This window comes from Mirounga leonina, unplaced genomic scaffold (assembly GCF_011800145.1).
Source record: "Mirounga leonina isolate KUSES-001 unplaced genomic scaffold, KU_Mleo_1.0 Mir_126, whole genome shotgun sequence".
NCBI lineage: Eukaryota > Metazoa > Chordata > Mammalia > Carnivora > Phocidae > Mirounga > Mirounga leonina.
In genome coordinates, this window is record NW_023270314.1 from 4,519,597 (window position 1) to 4,539,625 (window position 20,029).

General features: G+C 35.2%; 1 protein-coding gene across 2 annotated transcripts in view; it reads right to left on the reverse strand.

The window, feature by feature from the left end:
* The window catches only part of NAV3 (neuron navigator 3), a 356,416-nt gene that overhangs the window by 58,262 nt on the left and 278,125 nt on the right, over positions 1-20,029 (reverse strand). For both annotated transcript variants that reach the window (XM_035002085.1, XM_035002084.1), the window contains exons 19-22: positions 16,573-16,761; positions 13,079-13,131; positions 7,242-7,265; positions 4,707-4,784 (exon numbers count right to left, since the gene is read on the reverse strand). In XM_035002085.1, the coding sequence (XP_034857976.1) occupies positions 4,707-4,784; positions 7,242-7,265; positions 13,079-13,131; positions 16,573-16,761 (344 nt within the window). The remainder of the gene's footprint in view (positions 1-4,706; positions 4,785-7,241; positions 7,266-13,078; positions 13,132-16,572; positions 16,762-20,029) is intronic.

Genomic DNA, 20,029 nt, shown 5'->3' on the forward strand with positions numbered 1-20,029 from the left:
CCTGGGATCATGACCTGAGCTGAAGGCAGACGCTCAACTGACTGAGCCACCCAGGTGCCCCCCCCCCCTTTTCTAAAGACATCCTAGTAGAAAGTGCTTTACAGAGAGTCCTTCCAGGGCTTTCTGCAGCTCTGATCAGAGAACTTCACAAGTGGATGGGAAGACTCAGCCCACATTCTACTGAATGGAGGTTTTACTCTGCCAGTCAAATGAGGAGTGAGTTGGTTGGGCACCTTTCTAATTTACTGCTGTTCCTTTTTTTTTTTTTTTAAGATCTTTTTATTTATTAGAGAGAGAGAGAGAGAGAGAAAGCAGGGGGAGGGGCGGAGGGAGAGGGAAAGAGAGAATCTCAAGCAGACTCCACACTGAGCGCAGAGTCCAACATGGGGCTCCATCTCACAACCCTGAGATCAAGACCTGAGCCAAAACCAAGAGTCAGATGCTTAACCGACTGAGCCACCCAGGTGCCCCTATGCTGCCCCTTTTAACAACGTGGGAACAAAGCATTTTAATAGAGAAGCAGGTAAGTTTCAAATTTAAAAATTAAAACATGGATTACTGTGTGGACTCTCTACAAATATAATTATGCCAGGCCCAAACACAGATCAATTGACAGATCAATTACAAAAAACAAACAAACAAAAAACCAAATTAAGGAAAATCATTTTAGTCCTGATAGAATTATTAAAATATTGAGTAAAAAATGAATATCTAGACACTTAAATGATCATTAAATAAAAAAACAACAGTTAATGATATTTTCTACAGAGCCAAACCCACTGTAATTCATCCTTATAAAAATCATGGCTCTTTTACTACTTCACTTCTATACAACAATGCTCATTGTAGTGATCTTATTTAACTAAAAGGTAGAAAGTTTACTTTTGGTCTAAAGAAACTAAAAAAATACAAGGTTCATCTCTACTTCCAAATAGGATTACAAGATTAAAAATAATTTTTGACTTATATTAAAGAGTTCTGTACAGGGGCGCCTGGGTGGCTCAGTCAGTTAAGCAGCTGCGTTCAGCTCAAGTCATGATTCCAGGGTCCTGGGATCGAGGCCTGCATGGGGCTCCCTGCTCAGCTGGGGGCCTGCTTCTCCCTCTCCCACTCCCCCTGCTTGTGCTTTCTCTCTCTTTGCCAAATAAATAAAATATTAAAAAAAAAAGAGTTCTGTACAGATATAATTTTATTCAGTCTTATGATTAATTTAATTTCTGTACATGTATATTACAATATATGTATATATTACACACATCAACAGATATTAACAAGCATCTGAATTTGTTAATTTGAATATCTGAATATATTCTCTGAATGAAATTTAAATGCAGTACTTTTTAGAACTAAGAAAAAATAAAATATTAACTAAAAAATCCTTTGATGACTCATTATGCTCTATGGGATTTAAAGTGACATTATAAACCAAATGCTAAAGACAGTAAGTTCAAGATGATTTGCAGTTAATAGGTAACTTATGAGTAATTCAAATTTCTAAATGTATAAAGGAGATTATATGTTTAAAAATACAAATTGACATAGATATACAAGACTGCTGAGTAGTAATCCATGATAGAGATCTACCATAGTTTGTTTTTTTTCTTTTTTTTTTATGTTATGTTAATCACCATACATTGCATCATTAGTTTTTGATGTAGTGTTCCATGATTCATTGTTTGTGTATAACACCATAGTTTGTTTTATCCAATGACCTATGAAGGGATATTTGGTTGTTTGCAATGTTTTAAAAATAAAGTTGCTATTACAATTTTTTGTATGGCTCTTAGGTGATTTCAGATTTATAAAATGCATTATGAAGGGAAAAAAAAAAGCATGCAAAATAGGATATAATTTAGGCTCCCGTCCTTGTGTAGAAAACACTACTAAGGATAACAAAGATGTGGCTAGGGGAAGCTGGAGACATTTGGGCATTTTCTCTAAGATCAGCACTTTTTAAGCAAAATCATCTATTTGACATTAGTTCCTCTAATTCTGTATTCATTCCATTTTTCATTATTGTTCCTTGAGGAGACATTATAGATGCTTTTTTCCTAATAGCCCCCTTCCTCCATGACGTCTTAATACCATAGATACACTGGATACCTGCTTCTATATTCTATGTATAACTGTGCTTTATGCATAAATAGAGTAAGTTTTCTCACCACAAAAACCAATTTTCTACTTCTGGTGGTCGTATCAACACTCCGCTGAGAATACATGAGCCAAAGTCATGAAAACACATCAGTGAAAGTCAGTGTGGCATGCATGATTGGAGCAGAAGTGGTAGAGAGCCAATGACTGACACCTTTAAAAAAATTTTGCTCCCTTTCCAAACAATGGCACAGAGTCAAATTTCAGGACTGCTCCCTTATGTTAAAATCTGGTTGCTCCTCCGTGTGTGTGTGTGTGTGTTTGTGTGTACAAGCCTTTGCAAGTGTGTACATGCCTATATGTATTCATGGCTATAAAAAAGATCAATGTTGAAAGGAAATATAGGAAACCAACAATCGAACACTACACAGCCATAAAAAAGGATGAGATTGTGCCTTTTGAGACAACATAGATGGACCTTGAGGTATTATGCTAAGTGAAATACAAATGAGAGAAAAGAGAAAGACAAATGGCGTATGATTCTACTCATAAATGAAATCTGAAAAAAATGAACAAGCAAAAAGCAGAACCAGAACTATAAGTACAGAGAACAAGTTGATGGGGGCCAGAGGGGAAGGGGTTGGGGGGCTGGGCAAATAGGTGAAGGGGAGAGGGAGACATAGGCCTCCGGTTATGGAATGAGTAAGTCACAGGAATAAAAAACAGAGCATAAGGAATAGAGTCAGTGATACTGTAATAGTGAGGTAATGGGACAGAGGATAGCAACTCCTGTAGTGAATGTAGCATAATGTATAAATTTGTCAAATCACTAAGCTGCACACTTGAAACCAATGTCACATTGTGTGTCAACTATACTCCCCCCGCCCCAAACCAACAACCGTATTTAGGAAGGGTGTCTGAGGGAAAAACAAATATACATTTTTTATTACATACTTTTTTTAGTTTCAGTTTTCCTTTTTAATACCACATGCATGTAATGCTTTTGAAATGGTAATGGTTTTAAAAAATAGTAAAAGCCCAAATTCCACAATGATTAGCAGATGTTTATTATCCTAATATCTGCATTTATAAACCCATGCACGAGACATTTACACAATAAAATAAAATCCCGACACGTCATTAAAGATATCTGTAAATATCTTGATAATCCAATGCATAGGGTCTGTCACTGAGCCTTCCTCTTTGCAGATAAACACAACCCAATGTGGTTTTGGCATTTACATTGTCATATGTCCTCTGGGACATATGTCAGGAACCTAGACAGAGTGTTTTATACTATTATTCATCTAGCCTATAGTATAAAATTTATAGCGGCTTCTGAACTATTTCTTTAAGACTTATTCTTAGACACAAACTGTAGCTTAAATAATTCCATTCTCTTCCAGTATTGCCTAAAAATTCTCTAACACCTGCTATTATTTTTTATATATTTTTTATTATGTTATGTTAATCACCATATATTACATCATTAGTTTTTAATGTAGTTATACGCAAACAATGAATCATGGAACACTACATTAAAACCTGCTATTATTTTTAACAATCCCCCAACAACATCTATAAGAAGAAATATAGGCAATCCCAAATGAAGTTGATTCTCCCAAAGTTGAGAAGATAAAATCCATTCAAATGGAGTGCTAAAATGAATCCGCGGTGAGTGAAATGACTTACTTACATGCTGTGGAAGTTATAATACACAATAATTTTTATCCTTAAAATCTCTCTTAATCAAGTCATACCCCGTGGGCCTACACCTGCTCTCTCCTCCTATGTCATGCTTTGTCCAGGACACAGAAAACCTCAGTGGAGAGCAGAGATTGGCTAGGCAGACGAGGGGCCCAAAACTACATGGTCCGACTGAGCAGATTAACGTTGAATGGAGGTGGCAGGACATACGGCAAAGCAGCGGGAGCTTCCTTACCCCTCACTGCTTCTCCTAACACTACTGTTCCTTAGGACGAGGTACAATGCCACATGTTACCCTGTATTATTCTGCATCTATTTGGAGTACTCCCTGGCACACTGAAAGAAATTCAGTAAATGTTAATATTATTGATGGTCTCCATTGGCATCATTTTTGCCACTCTCAGTGGGTCAAACTTCTGTGAGGAGGCTACCAAGGTTTTTAAGAGAACTATCTCTCATTCACAATATAGCTCAGATACCCAAGTTTAGACCTAAGTTAATTTTTTTTTTAGAATTAATTGGATGCTTAACTGCCAGTAAATCGTGCTGAAGAAGGCAGGGTGCATAGAATTGTTTATCTTCCAAATCTAATCACTATCAACCCCCAACCATATTGTGGCTTGAAAAAGAATCTATAGAGGGTAATAAAAAGAAGACATAAGAAAAGAAATAACCCTTGAAACTGTTACTAATGTTTCCAGCCTTAGAAGAAACAAAGAGCTCTTTTAATCAACCAATTAGGGTTTACATTTTATGACTCAGTGTGCAGGAAAGTTTACCTTTATATGAGGGACTGAAGAATGTTTATTTTTGGACACTTAAAGTTTGCATGTCTGTTACCAAAATTATCGCATTTACTACATACAAATCTGTTTTGATATATCAAAAAATAATCAAAAGTGACTTACATTTGCTGACAGTTGAGATGTGAGAGTAGCAACTTTTTCTTGTGATGCAACCAGCTCTCGCCGCAGTTTGTGGATTTGCTAAGTGTAATTTAAAAAAAAAATCAATTCAATACGCTAGTATTTTTACTTAAAACTAAGAATTTAATCCAAGAAAGCAAATATTCTATTTCGCTCATGCAATCCCTTAATTAGTGTATCAGCACCAATTCCTGAAAAACCAAAGAAATGTGAGCCCTAGCTATATAGTAACAGTCAAATGCCACATGTAAGGAGAGGTAAGTGACTGTGTTTAAGGTTAGGACTCAACTGTGCAAATTAAAGGATGCTTGCTTTCTCCATTGCCCTATCTGCCTGACTCAAGAATCAGTTTACTTTCTCTATTGATTCTTCTAGCTTAAGGAACTTGTGATAATAAAACTCAGGCAGTAAAATCTTTTCTTTTTAAAAATTAAATATACATGTACACATTTTTTCTAGGTCTTCTTTTAGCAAAAAGTACTGAATGTTCTAGCATGGCGTTTAGCATGGAGTTTTAGCAAAAAATACTCAGTTTTTTTTGGTGTGTGCTTATTTTAATTTTCTGTAGTTTGGCAACTTCTCAGAAGCTGTAGTCACTGAAAGTTGGCTCTAATTCCATGTATATTGAGTCCATATTTGAAAATAATTTTATTAGCTGGAGTTTCAATGGCTAATAGTCAGAGAAGCCTTCCCAAATCTTTATTATAATGCCTTTTATTCATTGAGTTACTATTAGCTCAGAGTAGAAATGCTTTATAGATTATCTATAGTTTAAAAGTAAGGGGGAAAATCAGTAATACTGTTCAAATAATTAGATACGCCAACAAAATAAATATGCTAGATATCTTCCTCTTTAGCTAAGTTCACACTGTAATAAAATTGAACCAGAAAGAGAGAGTATTTCATAGCACATTTAAATTGTTAATATAAGCACTTTCTGCAGTTTAATCTGCATGTCTCATGTTCCTGAGACACGTAAACACCGATTAGTAAGGGTAAAACATCTATAACCATCTGAGACTAAGTCTACAAGTAGACTTCTGGTCTCAAGGGATCTTAGTTATTTAAATGCCAAACATTCTACTCAAATTCTTCTCATTTCTGCAAAAAGAAGTTTTCTATTGTGGTTGGGCTTTAAGAATACTGTCTCAGTTTGAAAGAGCATTCTTGACACAGTTCATTAATTGTCTTTTCCCCCCCTCTTTTGAAGAAAAGAAATGGTAGTCAACATTGAGAAACTCAAAGTGAACTTCAAGCTGGAAGCAGAGACAGTGGACACTTAGCAATTTTCAGCAAATGTGATTCCATTTCACTCCTGTTTTTTTTTTTTTTTAAAGAGATACACTAGCTCCGAAATAGGACTTGACTTGCATTCAAATGATGACCACAGATAGTCCCAGAAAACAGACCATCTATTTCATCTTAAGCCAATACAAATCCAAAGAGCCTTTCTCAAATTAAAGTCTCTATTACATGATCCTTTACAATGTAATCAGGAAACCTTAAAATAATGTAAATTATTTTTTAAAAACCAGACCCATTAGGGGGAGGAATGATACAAAGGGGAGTCAGATAAGTACTAATCAGGCAAATAGGCAGCATTTGTATACCTCAGTAGCCATATTAGGACCAAATTAGAAGCGTTGTCCTGTCCATGCAATATAAATAAAATAGTTTAGGTTTTTTTTTTTTAAACATATTCACATTTTGGCCTAGCAATTATAAAGATCAAATTGCTATAATCAATATTATTTCGATATTCTTAAACATAGCACAAATTTTACTTTAAAAGCAAAGTAGGGCAAGGAGTTCCTTTGCAAAGGCTACTGCCAAGATACTGATTTCTCTGTGGTCTGCTTGCCTCAGTGTAAACAATCAAACAGTCATTACCACACCTTGAATAAAGGCTTAATTAAAGTCCTGCTCTCCTTGGATAGGACAATTCTTTTACAAAGGGAAATAAAAAGAACATTCTCTCCAGGTTGCAATCTGATTGGTACATGATTGCAACCAAGTGTGTATTTGTGAAATGCATGTGATTGGAACAATAGACCACAGTAGACATAAAGTGGTGATTAGAGCATCAAAGTCCTGGCATGAAACAGATGCACTGGGATGCTGGTAGCTTCTGTTGTGGAGATCTGGTGCCTAAGATTCAACAGTTTCATTAATCCTATGCAGTTGGTCTCACAGGCGTTGGGGAAAAGAGACTACAATAAATGTGAAAGACCACACATTCATTCATTCATCAGATTCAATGAGTGCTTACTACTACAGGCAATCTGTTAGTTGTTGATCTAAAACTCCATTCTAGAATATGAGGGGAGAGCTTGTTTTTAAAAACTTCCTTTCATTTTCTTTATGAGGAAATACCCAAGGCCTTATCAACTAGAGGATTGCTTCCATCAGCAGCCCTGGAGAACTATGCTACTGTATCACAGAGCCCTCTAGTGGTGGAAACATTCATTTCATCACAAATGTAAACCGAGTCCAATATGAAAATGCCACGAATTTTACCTCTGAATGAGCTTTTTCTTCAGCCTGTAAAAGACAAAAAGTAAAAAATTATCTATAAATAACTAATGTCATTTTTCTGTACAAGTATAAATGAATAACTCCATTGTATAATTATATTGTATTTTTAAAATATTATGATCCAACATAAGACTAGTAAATACGTATTATTATAGTAAAATACAAGTTATTTTATAATATTATTATTAATGATTATGAGAGTTATATTGTATTTATATATTATAATTATGATGATATTATTATATTATTATAACAGGAACCTTTATGATTGCAAATGAATACTTCCTTATACATAAATGATATATTGAAAATGTAGGTTATTTGATTCATGGATATATAATATGCCTTAAAAGCAAAGTTGGAATTAAAAGACGATGTCACTCTAAGATTCAGACCATAAGCAACAAAAACAAAAGTAGTTATATAAAATTATGCTCTAAAAAAAACGGTTGTAGGGAAAAAGGAAACAATGGATTTTTTTCATACATATTATAGAAAATGCACTCCATGATACTAGAGAGATCTTCAGCTAGACTTAGGAGTCAGAATTTTATTCTGCGATTTACAGATCATAAAAAATGCCAAATAAAGCTGGAGGGAACATATTGACCTCTACTGATAACCACAGAAAATCAGTTTATTATTTTCTATCTTCTTTTATTGTCCCTAATGATGATTCATTAAGTTTACTGAGCTGCAAGTCAGCAAAACAGTAAAATGCCCAGTGTCAAGGTGGTGATAAAAGCGGCTGACAGACATTTTGGGTCATACACGTTATGGAAATGAGGACTGCTGTAGGAACTTGCAGGCTGTTTTGGACTCAGTTGCAGAAAATTCCTAGCTCTGTTTTTCTTCTTTGTGCTGGGCTGCAAAACACCAGATAATGAGTTATGTGCACCATTACATTTGGGAAGCTCCCTTATTCTGGAAAAAACTGGAGAATGAATAATATCGTTGAACAGTACAAATGTGCCCATTGCTTTGAGCCGTTTCAAAGCGAAAAAAAATCTCTTATTTCCTCTCTCTCCTTTGGGGATATTTCCTGGTTAACCGATGCAGAAGTACCTGAACTACTTTTTAGCCCCTTTTTTTCCTCCAGAAAACATAAAATAAAACAAAGTAAAATAAACATAAAGATATTTTTTATGCATAGCATTTCTTGAGTGTTCTCTTTCTTGTATTTTCTCTACTCTTAAAAATAATGTATAGTTAGTAATATAGTGTTTAAATAATAGTGTGGTTAAATAGAATCCTAATAGCTTTATAAGAAAGCTGTGTTTTAAAAATAAATGCTAACATAAAACCTGCATATTTTACATCTCAACTTTAATTTTTAAGGGAAGATTTTATTTTTTAATTCTAATAATTTTAAGGTTTTAGATACAGTTTGTGAATCAGAAGTAGGGAGCTAATTTTAAGATGGAAATTTCATCTTAAAGCAAAAAAAAAGCTGGGAGTTGTTTGCCTTAAGACATATGGTACAATTAACTATGACTGTTTTCCCTAGAACTTTGCATGTTTATTGCCACCATATTCTGCCCAAATCCTGATTCAAGGCCTACTAGGATTACATAAAACTGATAATAAATAATTTGTATGTTTAAAAAAAAGCAATGTATTTTATTTAACAAAAAAGTAAAAAAGATATCCATCATATTTTCTCATAAGAAAAGCCTTGAATATGTTATATATACTAATGAGAAGCATTATCATTACATATTGATTCTATAGGTATTGTATATAATGACTTTTCTTGTCACTGTTTATTCAGAACGATCTTTTTCTTTAATCTTTCCCTTATTTCATACCCCGTGGCTATTAATACTAGGTAAGGTGTTATCATCAAGTTGAAACAGTGAGGCAGAATATTAATATTATATTTCTTTCAGCAATTTAGGCTTGGGATTAATAATGAAGGAATGTGATTACTTGCCATTTTTAAATGATGGTTTTGAACCAAGCCCAATGTCCTGAAGGATGGTAGACAGTATAAAACATTTTGCCTAAATAAAAATATATGCGACGATTCTTTATTCCATAAACCATTAATTGGCCATTCATTCGCCCATTCAAGCTTACTAAAAAAAAATTTTTCAGTATTAGCTGTGTGTTAGGAAATATGCTAATGAACCAAACATGGCCTCTGCTCTTATTAAATCAATATAAATTAGATTCCAAGTACAAAACAGATTCGATAAAGTTTTTAATATATGATCAGTCAGAAAGAACCTATTTATTGCAAGGATCAAAGGGCCAGGAATATAAAGAATAAAAAAAAAAGCCTCGAGAATTAAAAAAAAAAAATCACACAGCCTTCCTCAACTATCATTTATTTTCCCCACTTTTCATAGAGATATGGGTAATAAGGGGTAGGTCTTTCCTATGAGAAAAGCAACAGTACAATAATAACTGAGAACCCAAACCGAGGAAGAAACGAAGAAGTGGTGGAGGCAGGAACCAGCCTGAGAACACAGGCTGACATCTAAAGGGGTGGATGCCAAGGGAGGGTAAACCTGGAGGAATTTAATCTCAGTGTTGCTAGATATTCCGATTACATTAAAAAGAATTTAGCAATTTGCATTTTTAGATAAAAGCTCCAGATTTCACAGTGTTGACTTGGATTTAAACACAAGCACACAAACTCTAAGTTTGCCAAAGGTAACAACTTGATGAAATTAGGGCTGTGATTTCCAACCAATATGAAAATTTCCAGAATCTTTCTGCTCAGAAATTCTGTAAGGTAACATACTCAACTTTATAACAAGATACTTTTGAAAAATTTACTGAACTATCAGTGATAGAAGTTTTAAAAGATCTATAGGGGAAGAATCCTTCCAATGAGATTTGTTAGATTGGTGATTTTATAGGTAAATGTTCTTTGCAACAAGGCATCTTTACTAGTTTGTTTTAATATCTTTAAGTGAAATGCATACAGCAAAATATATAATTCTATAAGCTGGATATATGATAATGTTAGAGTAAACATGGTTCATACTCATGGTTCATAAGAACAGTATTTTGCCTAATAAGAGCAGATAGAGCCTAATATTCTTTTTTTTTAATCAGAATGTTAAGTTCAGAATTTTTTTTTTTTTAAGATTTTATTTATTTGTCAGAGAGAGAGCACAAGCAGGGGGAACGCAGGCAGAGGGAGAAGCAGGCTCCCCGCTGAACAAAGAGCCCGATGTGGGACTCGATCCCAGGACCCTGGGATCATGACTGAGCCCAAGGCAGACCCTTAACTGACTGAACCACCCAGGCATCCCAAGCCTAATATTTTTCTTAAAAAAAAAAAAAAAAAGAACTTTTTCTCCCCTTAGACACTTATATTATTTTATGAAGGAATGCCATGCATAGCTGTGTTAGTTGTATACTGCATAACTTCAAAAGATGTAATTCACATAGACCATGATATAAACAGTGCTCCTAGAACCATGTAGTACACCATAATTTTTGTAATTTATGGTATACAACATTCCTGGTCTTCTCTAATAATTTACACAAAATCCATGGGACAGATGGGATAGATCTGGCCGTTGTTTTCCAATTTTATTTTACAGGTATAGTCCAAAGAAACTTAGCAATTTGCCTGATGTCACACAATAGCTGCTGATAGAGTTAAGCAACAATCCAAATCAACTGAATCTTGATCCACAGTCCTTAAGAAGGCGTGAAAAATAATGATAAATTGCCTTTTTACTTCATGGTTTGAAAAGCACTTTTACAGATATTTTCTCATTGCCAGTGGAATCTCAGTGCATGACAATGGGGCACAGAAGTCAGAATGACTCCTCATCATCTCTGATTTTTCTATCAGTCCACCAAATATGCATTTATTTGAATTGTTTAACTCTAGGTTATTTATTAATTCAAGAATATAATTTCCATCATTTTCTGTACAACTATTTGAATTCCCTAATATCCTAATAATATCACCTTCTCACGTGGCTTGATCACCTAATCCATTCTTCTCACACATAACACAAGGGTGTATTTCATTTCTAAATTTGGGCATATACGTATGTGTATATTAGTCACTTTACTTTCATCTCTGTTCACATTTCGTACCATACGGCTACTACAGTATTCCTCATTTATGCTTTCTGATTGACATCTCTTCTTATTTATTTACAATTATTTATTTATTTATCTATCTATCTATCTATTTATTTATTTATTTAAGAGGGGGAGGGGCCAACAGAGAGGGAGAGAGAAAATCTTAAGCAGGCTCCATGCCCAGCGTGGAGCCCAATGTGGGGCTCGATCTCACAACCCTGAGATCATGACCTGAGCCTAAATCAAGAGTCGGATGCTTAACCGACTGAGCCTATCTACAATTTTCAAAATGTACCCCCTCTGTTCCCTATAAACCTGCAATATCCAATATAGTAGCTACTAGGCACATGTGCCTATTTAAATTTAAATTAATGAAACTTAAAAATTCAGTTCCTCTGTGACACCTGACACACTGCAAATCCTCAATAGCCACATGTGGCCAGAGGTTACTGTATTAGACAGCGCAGCCATAGAACATTTTTATTATCCAAAAAAGTACTATTGGACTCTGGTTACATACGAATTGGCCATTTGTTTTCCCTTAACCCACGCTCCTTTTCTTCTTGAGTCTTTCTCAGGCTGCATGAAGGCAGTTTTATCCAAATACTGTTTTTGCATATATTTAAAATATTATAATCATGCTGCATCTTTGGATGTTATACAGAGACTTCAACCCCAATGGTTTAAGTCAGAGCATGTCCCCCTAACAAGCAGTGGCATCGGGCCAAGGAGGAGGGACACTAAATGTTAACACATCTCCTTTATGTGTTCTTTTCCAAAATATTTCACCTTTCTCACTTCTCATCCATTCGCCAAAAGCAGTAAATTTAAACAATAATAGTGATTCCTTCATTTACAGAGTCTAATTAGCAAATTTAATCATTAAAAGGAGAAATTATGAGAAAAATATTGTCTTTCCCAGTAGTAGTCCGATCTTGAATAAAGGTCCAAAGCAGTAACTATGCAAGATGTGCTTATAAAAGGAGGGCCCTAACATTTAAACCTAATGAAATGAGTAAAACAATTAGTTTTGCCCGTCATGCTTAATTGCTCAGTGACAGCCAAGACTGAACTTTTTATGACTCTTTCAGTACTGGACTAAGGATTATTCACAGCACTCAAGTCCCAGTGAAATTCAGTAAACTAAATAGACCTCACTCTTACCTAGGCATGAAGGAATCCTCTTATTAAATACAACTTCCTATAGATCTTTTTTGTTTTTACACATAGGGAAAATAAATTGAAAGCCTGCCATTTTTCTCTTTTAAGAAATAGTTTTAAAAACCACACTCTATTTCAGAAGATATGTTCTTTAAAAAACCTCTAGGCCTTTTAGGCCCTTACCCTTTGGCACAATCTTCTCAAAGACTGAACTTGAAAAATCAAAATAATAAAACGGAGAAAATACCATAGGACAATTGCCAGTCGTGGCTCAGAGATCCGAACAAGGAAAACTTGTCAATATCATAAATTTATGGTACAGCTCAGTACATGGGTTCGGGGATTCCCAGTCATACCCCCAGTAGGTCTTACAAAATTCAGTTTTTCATGCACTCACTGATTTTCGTAAGTACACGAAAGTCAAGCGGAGGCACATCTAAGTGGGCCACGGAGGCGCTGGCCCGGCAGCACCTGCCAGCAGATGGGGTATGTGGGAGCTCAGCACACATTCTCTCACTGGGCAACTTTTTTCAATATCAATCTACTGAATCATCTGCGTGCTTGGGAAAGGCAGAAGCTATATCTTCACAGTGGATACTTACTGTTGAGTAAAGAGAAGAAGTGCTGGAGACCAGTGATAATGAAGAGCCGTGAACTGGAAAAAGCAAAAAAGAACAAGAGGTGAAATAATCAAGTCTGCTTAGAAACAGCGTGTCTTTGCTGGAGAGTGGAGAATAGGGAACGGGGAAGTAAAATAATAACAGCTAGATACAACAATCGGAGGACAGTTCTGTGGTTATTTTCTCAAGGTCAAAATGTTGAGACATGGGAAGGTCCCATATCTGTCCCCCTAAAATACCTCCTTCATCATGGTAGAGAGAGGATTTGACAAACACAAGCCCTTTGAGCATGCTGTGTGCATATTTAAAGCTATAGTAAACTTCCACAGAATAAATTACCAGAAAATCATGGAAACCTAAAATAAAGTTGCCATAAACTTTAAAACTTAAAAAAAAAAGCTTTATGTGTTTTATGTATTTAATTTCATTTTTATACAACAAAGATCCATTTTCACTGTTTTTCTCCATATACTTTCAGGGAAATAAGCATTTGATTGAACTTGCTATTTCAACATTATCTGTGATGAGTTGATTATGCTCTTTTAAATGGAGAATTATTGTTTCTTTTGTAGTTCTAGTCATAGAAAAAAATGTTTATTTCAAGGTGGTGTCTCACTGAAATTAAGAATGGAAATTGCATACTGTTTATTATCGAGGTCTACCAAAATAGCATCTTAAACAATTGATAGACTGTTTTTATATTTTTGCACATCTAATGTGTTAAGCCCAAAAGGTGGTAAAATTGTGCTTAATTATATTTGTAGAAAAGTCCTTCCTCTTTTCACTGTGGGGTAATGTAAAGTTATTTCTGCATATTCATCCATTCAACAAACATTAGTTGGGCCCACCCAATGTGACAGGCCCTTCCTAGATCCTGGGACTATAAAAATGATGACACAATCCCAGAAGCTCAAAAAAAAAGTAGAAAGGTATACAACTAAGAAGATAATTATAATAGAGTAATAAAAATACTCTCTAGAGCAATGCAAGGCAAGAGTACATGGGAGATGCTCACAAGCTGGTCTGGAGAGAGGATTGGAAAAGCTGTGTGGGATTGTGGCATGTGGCTCAAAAGAAAGGGATGAATTTGAGGGACACTAGGAAGAACCTCTTTAAAACTGACTGAATATAAAAACGTGGGTCAAAAGAGGAATAAAGGACAACTCCCAGATTTCTAGCTCAAGCAACTACCACCACTCTGTGAGATGGGCAAAATGTTAGTCATCTAAAGAACACAAAACAAACAAAATCCCACATTCTTCCAAACTCTAATAAACAGTATGCACTAAGTATGCACCAGTATGCACTAGTATTTTCAGCCTGGTGTACAGAAGACAGGTGGACAATGAATCAGGAGATCCCATTTTTGGTTTGTTGCTGTTACTTACTATTTATAGGTCTATGACCTCCTAGTGTGTGGTTGTTTCTTTATCTTCACGGTGATCACTGAGCAGGGAGGGCATCAATAAAGTCCCTTCCATCTTGCTAGTTCAATAATCCCTTGGTTGTAGACCACAATGTAAGAATTATAATAGTTCCGTGTTCAATGTATGGGCATCAAAAAGCCATCTTGCCCACTCAGGCTGGTGTTCAGCAATTGAGATTATTTAAACCTCCTACACAGAAGGCCAGACTTTCCCAAGCATATGAAGAGCATTTTATCTGTAAATGAGGCACTCTAGATGAGCTATCAGTATGCTTAGCAAATTATTTTTACAGTATTATAATATGCCAGTCTGTGAAGAGAGTGATAGAACCATCTCAAAAAAGCAACGACTTTACATTTCCAATTAGTTCAATTTTGTCTATCTACTCTGCCACAATCAGCAGACTCTCGGGGTGTAATCCACTATTTGTCACAGTGAACTCAGTGGTTCGGTTAATATCCCAAAAGGTAGTGGCAATGATGGTCAACCGATTTAGTGCTAGCAGAAGAAATGTACAGTAGTGGCCTGAAAACATGAAATCAATTTTCATAGCTATCTAAACTTTTAGTCAGAAGAGCCTTTAAGAGAGTAGGAAGGAAAAAGAGAAAGGAACAGAACTACTCCCTAATTTCATTTTCATGACAAAGCTGTGAAATTACAGATGCAGGAATTAGCACTGATAAAGTTAAGAAATTGACCCAAGTTCATACCACAAATAAATGGATGACCAGAGGCTTAAAACTTGATATGTTTCAAGATATGGAGTCCTTTCTTTTATACATAATTATGAAAGACTAAGATAGTTGGCTGATTTCATGTCGATGTTATTCTTTTTTTTTTTAATTTTATTTTATTTTATTTAAATTCAGTTAATTAACATATAGTGTATTATTAGTTTCTGAGGTAGAGTTCAGTGATTCATCAGTTGTGTATAACACCCAGTGCTCATTACATCACATGACCTCCTTAATGCCCATCACCCAGTTACCCCATCCCCCCACCCCTCTCCCCTCCAGCAACCCTCAGTTTTTCTCCTAGAGTTAAGAATCTCTTATAGTTTGTCTCCCTCTCTGATTTCCTCTTGTTTTATTTTTCTCTCCCTTCCTCTATGCTCCTCTGTTTTGTTTCTTAAATTCCACACATGAGTGAGATCATATGATAATTGTCTTTCTCTGATTGACTTATTTCGCTTAGCATAATACCCTCTAGTTCCATCCACGTCGTTGCAAATGGCAAGCAATTGCACTACTAGGTATTTACCCCAAAGGTACAAATATCTGATTTTATTCTGATCAATTTAAACTTTTATGTTTACCTTTATTTTATCCTTAGCTGATATGCTTTGTAATATGTGTGCCACAATTTTCCTCTATGGATACTTTAAAAAATAATTCATTAAATCAAAGAGGAAAATCTCTCAAATATTATCAAATTTCAACCTGTGGTTATACAGTTTTTAAAAATTACATACATTTGAACGTCAATGAAGCCTCCTGAGTTTTTCGAATAGAACTTATAAAGTATTCACATAGAACCTTATTGCATTGGGTAAGGAAATGAAACTTATAAGGCAAAAAGTAGACATGATATGAGTTCTAATATGATATGATAACAGAAACCAACACCAGAGGGAGTTTCTGAGAATACAAGTTGGCAACGTGTGGTAGTTTCATAAGATAATTTTTCTGGTTTATGTATCTTTATGATTCTTTAACTGAGATGTCAAACAAAACATTGGCTCTGGTATTTGACACACCAGGGCAAATAGTCTCTAAAATAATGAGGATTTCTGTATGAGAACACTGGATTTGTTCTGAACTGTTCTACAACCAAGTATCAATCTAAACAATTTCTGGCATATTTCCAAATGCATAAAGAACCAGAAGGTAATGCAGACTAAAACTTCTTCAATCTTCAGGGCTCCCTAAATGAGAGTTATACTTACTAATTTATTTACTCTTCAGGAATCCTTGTGATGGTGACTGATGTGACAGTTTTCACCTCTGAGTTAAATAAAGTAACTCCATCTTTATTTCCCCCTACGCCTACCTTCTTCCATGCTGTCTCGGAATGAGCCTGAATGACTGATGGCACGTGGCCTTTCTTCCAGAGATGTGGCACTCCCACAAAGCTGGGAGTCATCATAGAGATCGAAGGAAGAGTCTTGGGCTGGGATGCTATTTGAGCGCATCATGCTGGGCCCAGGAAGGTTAAACTGAGACAGATTGGTTGGGCTCACTGAAAAACAAAGCACACATAGCCTCATTATTCTGAGGCTTAGATGATGAAAATAGTAGGTTGCTGGACAGCGAGAATGTGATCCCAATTCTACAGAAACGTGAATTTAATGGGTGTCTCTATTTAAGGTAGGCTGACAGTCTGCCTCTGAAATGTTCAATAACAGTTTCAGTGGAGTCCCTCTTTTCTCCTAACACTTTCATGGCCAGCAGTATGTCAATTTCTAAAGCAATATTAAACAAAGCCGCCAAGCAACCTCTACTGTTCGTGCTAGAAATACAACAGCATGGCATATTCTGCTGGCGATTATGAAGAAAAGATTGCCTGCATAGAGTCTGTAGGTTTCTTCTCAAGAAGAATATATCACTTTAATGGAAAAAACAAAATAAAAAAGAAAACACAAGAAATCTAAATGTCCCAAGAAGACCCTTTTGAAGCTTCTAGGCAAAGACTTTCATCGTTTTGAGTTCTGAATTTATGTAAGTTGATGGTCAGTACCATCATTATTATCAGTTAGTTATAAAAGAAGAAAATGAAATTTTTCTTTAAATGAAATGTAATATGCATGGTTTCTGTAGCTAATCAACAGGTTAATCACACTGAACTCTTTTCTACTGTGTCTAAGACCAGAGTACCACAGTGAGACTGTCAAATGTCACAAACCTGTTGTGTTTCCCAAGCAGTACCTCATGTTCATAATTTGAAATAAGAATTTATTTACTTAGTGCTTATTGCTGAAGAGTTCTAATAACACTCAACTTTTTAGGCCAACTGATAATCATGAATTTAAAGAAAGATGTGGTTGACTGAATGTACAACTGCTTCAGAAACAGTAGTCTTAAAATTTGGAATAAAAGCAAAGCACAAAATTGAGAAATATATTTATCACAAATGCTCATATTTAAGAAAACTAAGTTGTTACATGTGAGGAAGCAGGCAGGAATCTCTTAAGCGATCACAAAAGCTGTGGGTACTTTCAAAACCTTAGGGAATTTATGTCATTGGTTTAGAATGAGTCTGATTATCATTTCAAAATTTGCTATTTTTTTCCTTTGACACAGGCACTACATTTCTTTTTAATATAACGTCTGGCTTTCAAAACAATAGGAGCCATACATACTATGAGGCAAGTGAAAGGGAATGTCTCCTTTTTTCCAGGCACTATGCTGGATTTTTATAGGTATTGATGAATTAATATGCAGAACAACCCTCTGATAGAGCGGTTGTGGATTGGAATGAGAAAAAGGAAAGAAATACAAGATTTAGAATTATATCTGTGTGTGCATATGTGAAATACAATAAAAGGTGAAAGAAACTATGGATTTGTAAAGTGTGCAATCTGTTGGAAGGAACAAAGCTCTGAAAGAAGGAAAGAAAGAAGAAAAGAAGGGAGGGTGGGGAGAGAGAGGGAGGGAGGGTGAGAGAGATCTTTTAGGCACATTCCTTCATCAGCAGTGACTAATTCAATTTGATTGCCAACTGACTGACAATAGATACGCTGAAGGACATTCTAGACTTGAATGTTTATGTTTAGAGTACCTGGATTGGAGTAAATCATCCTATTCTATGTCCACAGTATGGATTGTCTCTTTGCTAAATGAATGAAGTATTCAACACATTTGTAAATGTATTATGTTAATATATGTATCTAGAGGCGAGAAGGTCATTTCATTCACTATTTGGCTTTGCATAATGGTTGCAGAGCTATCCAAGTAAATTGTCCTTCTATAATTTCAAAACATGTGACTTAAACCATCCAAGAAATAATGAGGATTACAGTGAATTTTAAAGTGAATAGTTTGCATTTACAGACACTTTTGATAGCTTCTCCATTGAAACTATACCCATACTATTTAAGAATGTTCAGTTACATTAATGTCTATGACAGGTCTGCTTTTTTGGGGCTGTGGTTGAATAATAGAAAGATAAATATGGCATGGCCCTGACTTCCACAATGGCTACTAGCAGAGGTAACTGAAAGGTAGAAAAGTTAATAGGTAAATAAATGAAGAAAAATTATAGGACAAAAATATGACAGACAAATAGAATTTCAGCAATGGTACACAAATTAGCACAGTGCTTCTAAACTGGCTTTGCTTTCCATTTGCTTCAGGCAAATATCCCAATATCTACCCTTCAGTTTTTTCATGAATTATAATTTTTAAAAATGGCAGAATAAATGACCTCTGGACTCATTCCAAGCTCAGAGATATAGCCAAATTTCTAAAAGGAGAGATATAGATATGACCATATGTTAGGGAAAAGGGGGCTGCTGACTTTAAATTATATTTCAGAACAAAACCCCTGTTTTTACTACATTAAATGTTGATTTGTGGGATTTGAGGAGAGTGGACCTGATAGAAATATGGAGTGGGTTTTTAAATACCTCAAGATCTCTCTTTGATTTTGCAACTATATCCAGACATATTAGCTAGTGAGTTTATGATATTGTTTTAAAATAAGAATATTCATATGGAAGCTTATTTTAACTTATTTTGTGGAATCTGGGACTATCACTAGGAACTAGGTAGCAATTCAAGAAAATTTTATTTGATTTTTTTTTTAAAAGAGGAACTTCCAAAGTGTGATATTTCTAGATTCAGGTAGTTTCTGTCATGGGTGGGTTTAGAGAAGAAGCTAGAGATGTCTTAAGTATTTAACTAATAGTTGAATAATTGAACCAGAGATAGGTGTCTCCCATCTCTCAGGTTCTATGCTTTCATGAGTATAGAAGAAGGGGGTTAATTCTGAATAGCTTAAAAAGTGAATATGGAGAGAGGAGTAGAAGGGCATTCAAGGTGGAGGAACCCTTGGACGCAAAAGCATAGAAACTTCCCCTATAAAGTTCTTTAAACAATACTCTGTATGCAAAAGGGTCCAACAAATATAAAGAACTCGTAGGTGAGAGGCTGATAGTAATACTTCTACATACTAACTCTTGCAGCATGGTGAAAAGTGAAGCTGAGTAATTGTTGTCACTCATGGGAAGATGACAGTGAGTCTCACCAGGTTATGAGATGCTCACAAGGGCAATGACCAATAAAGTTTCAAACAAAGATGTATTCTGTTTCCATAAGTTATATTCTGATTCACTTTCTTGAGTGGAATGTTTCCATTACAGGTATCATACATACCAGGAACTACCCACAAACCACAGCTTACTTTGGCAATAGCTTCATGCTACTCTACTGATAATGATGTAACTGAAGTGATCTTAAATTTCTGTTCGTTATACATTACTTTTTACAGTAATATTTCTAAAAATTAT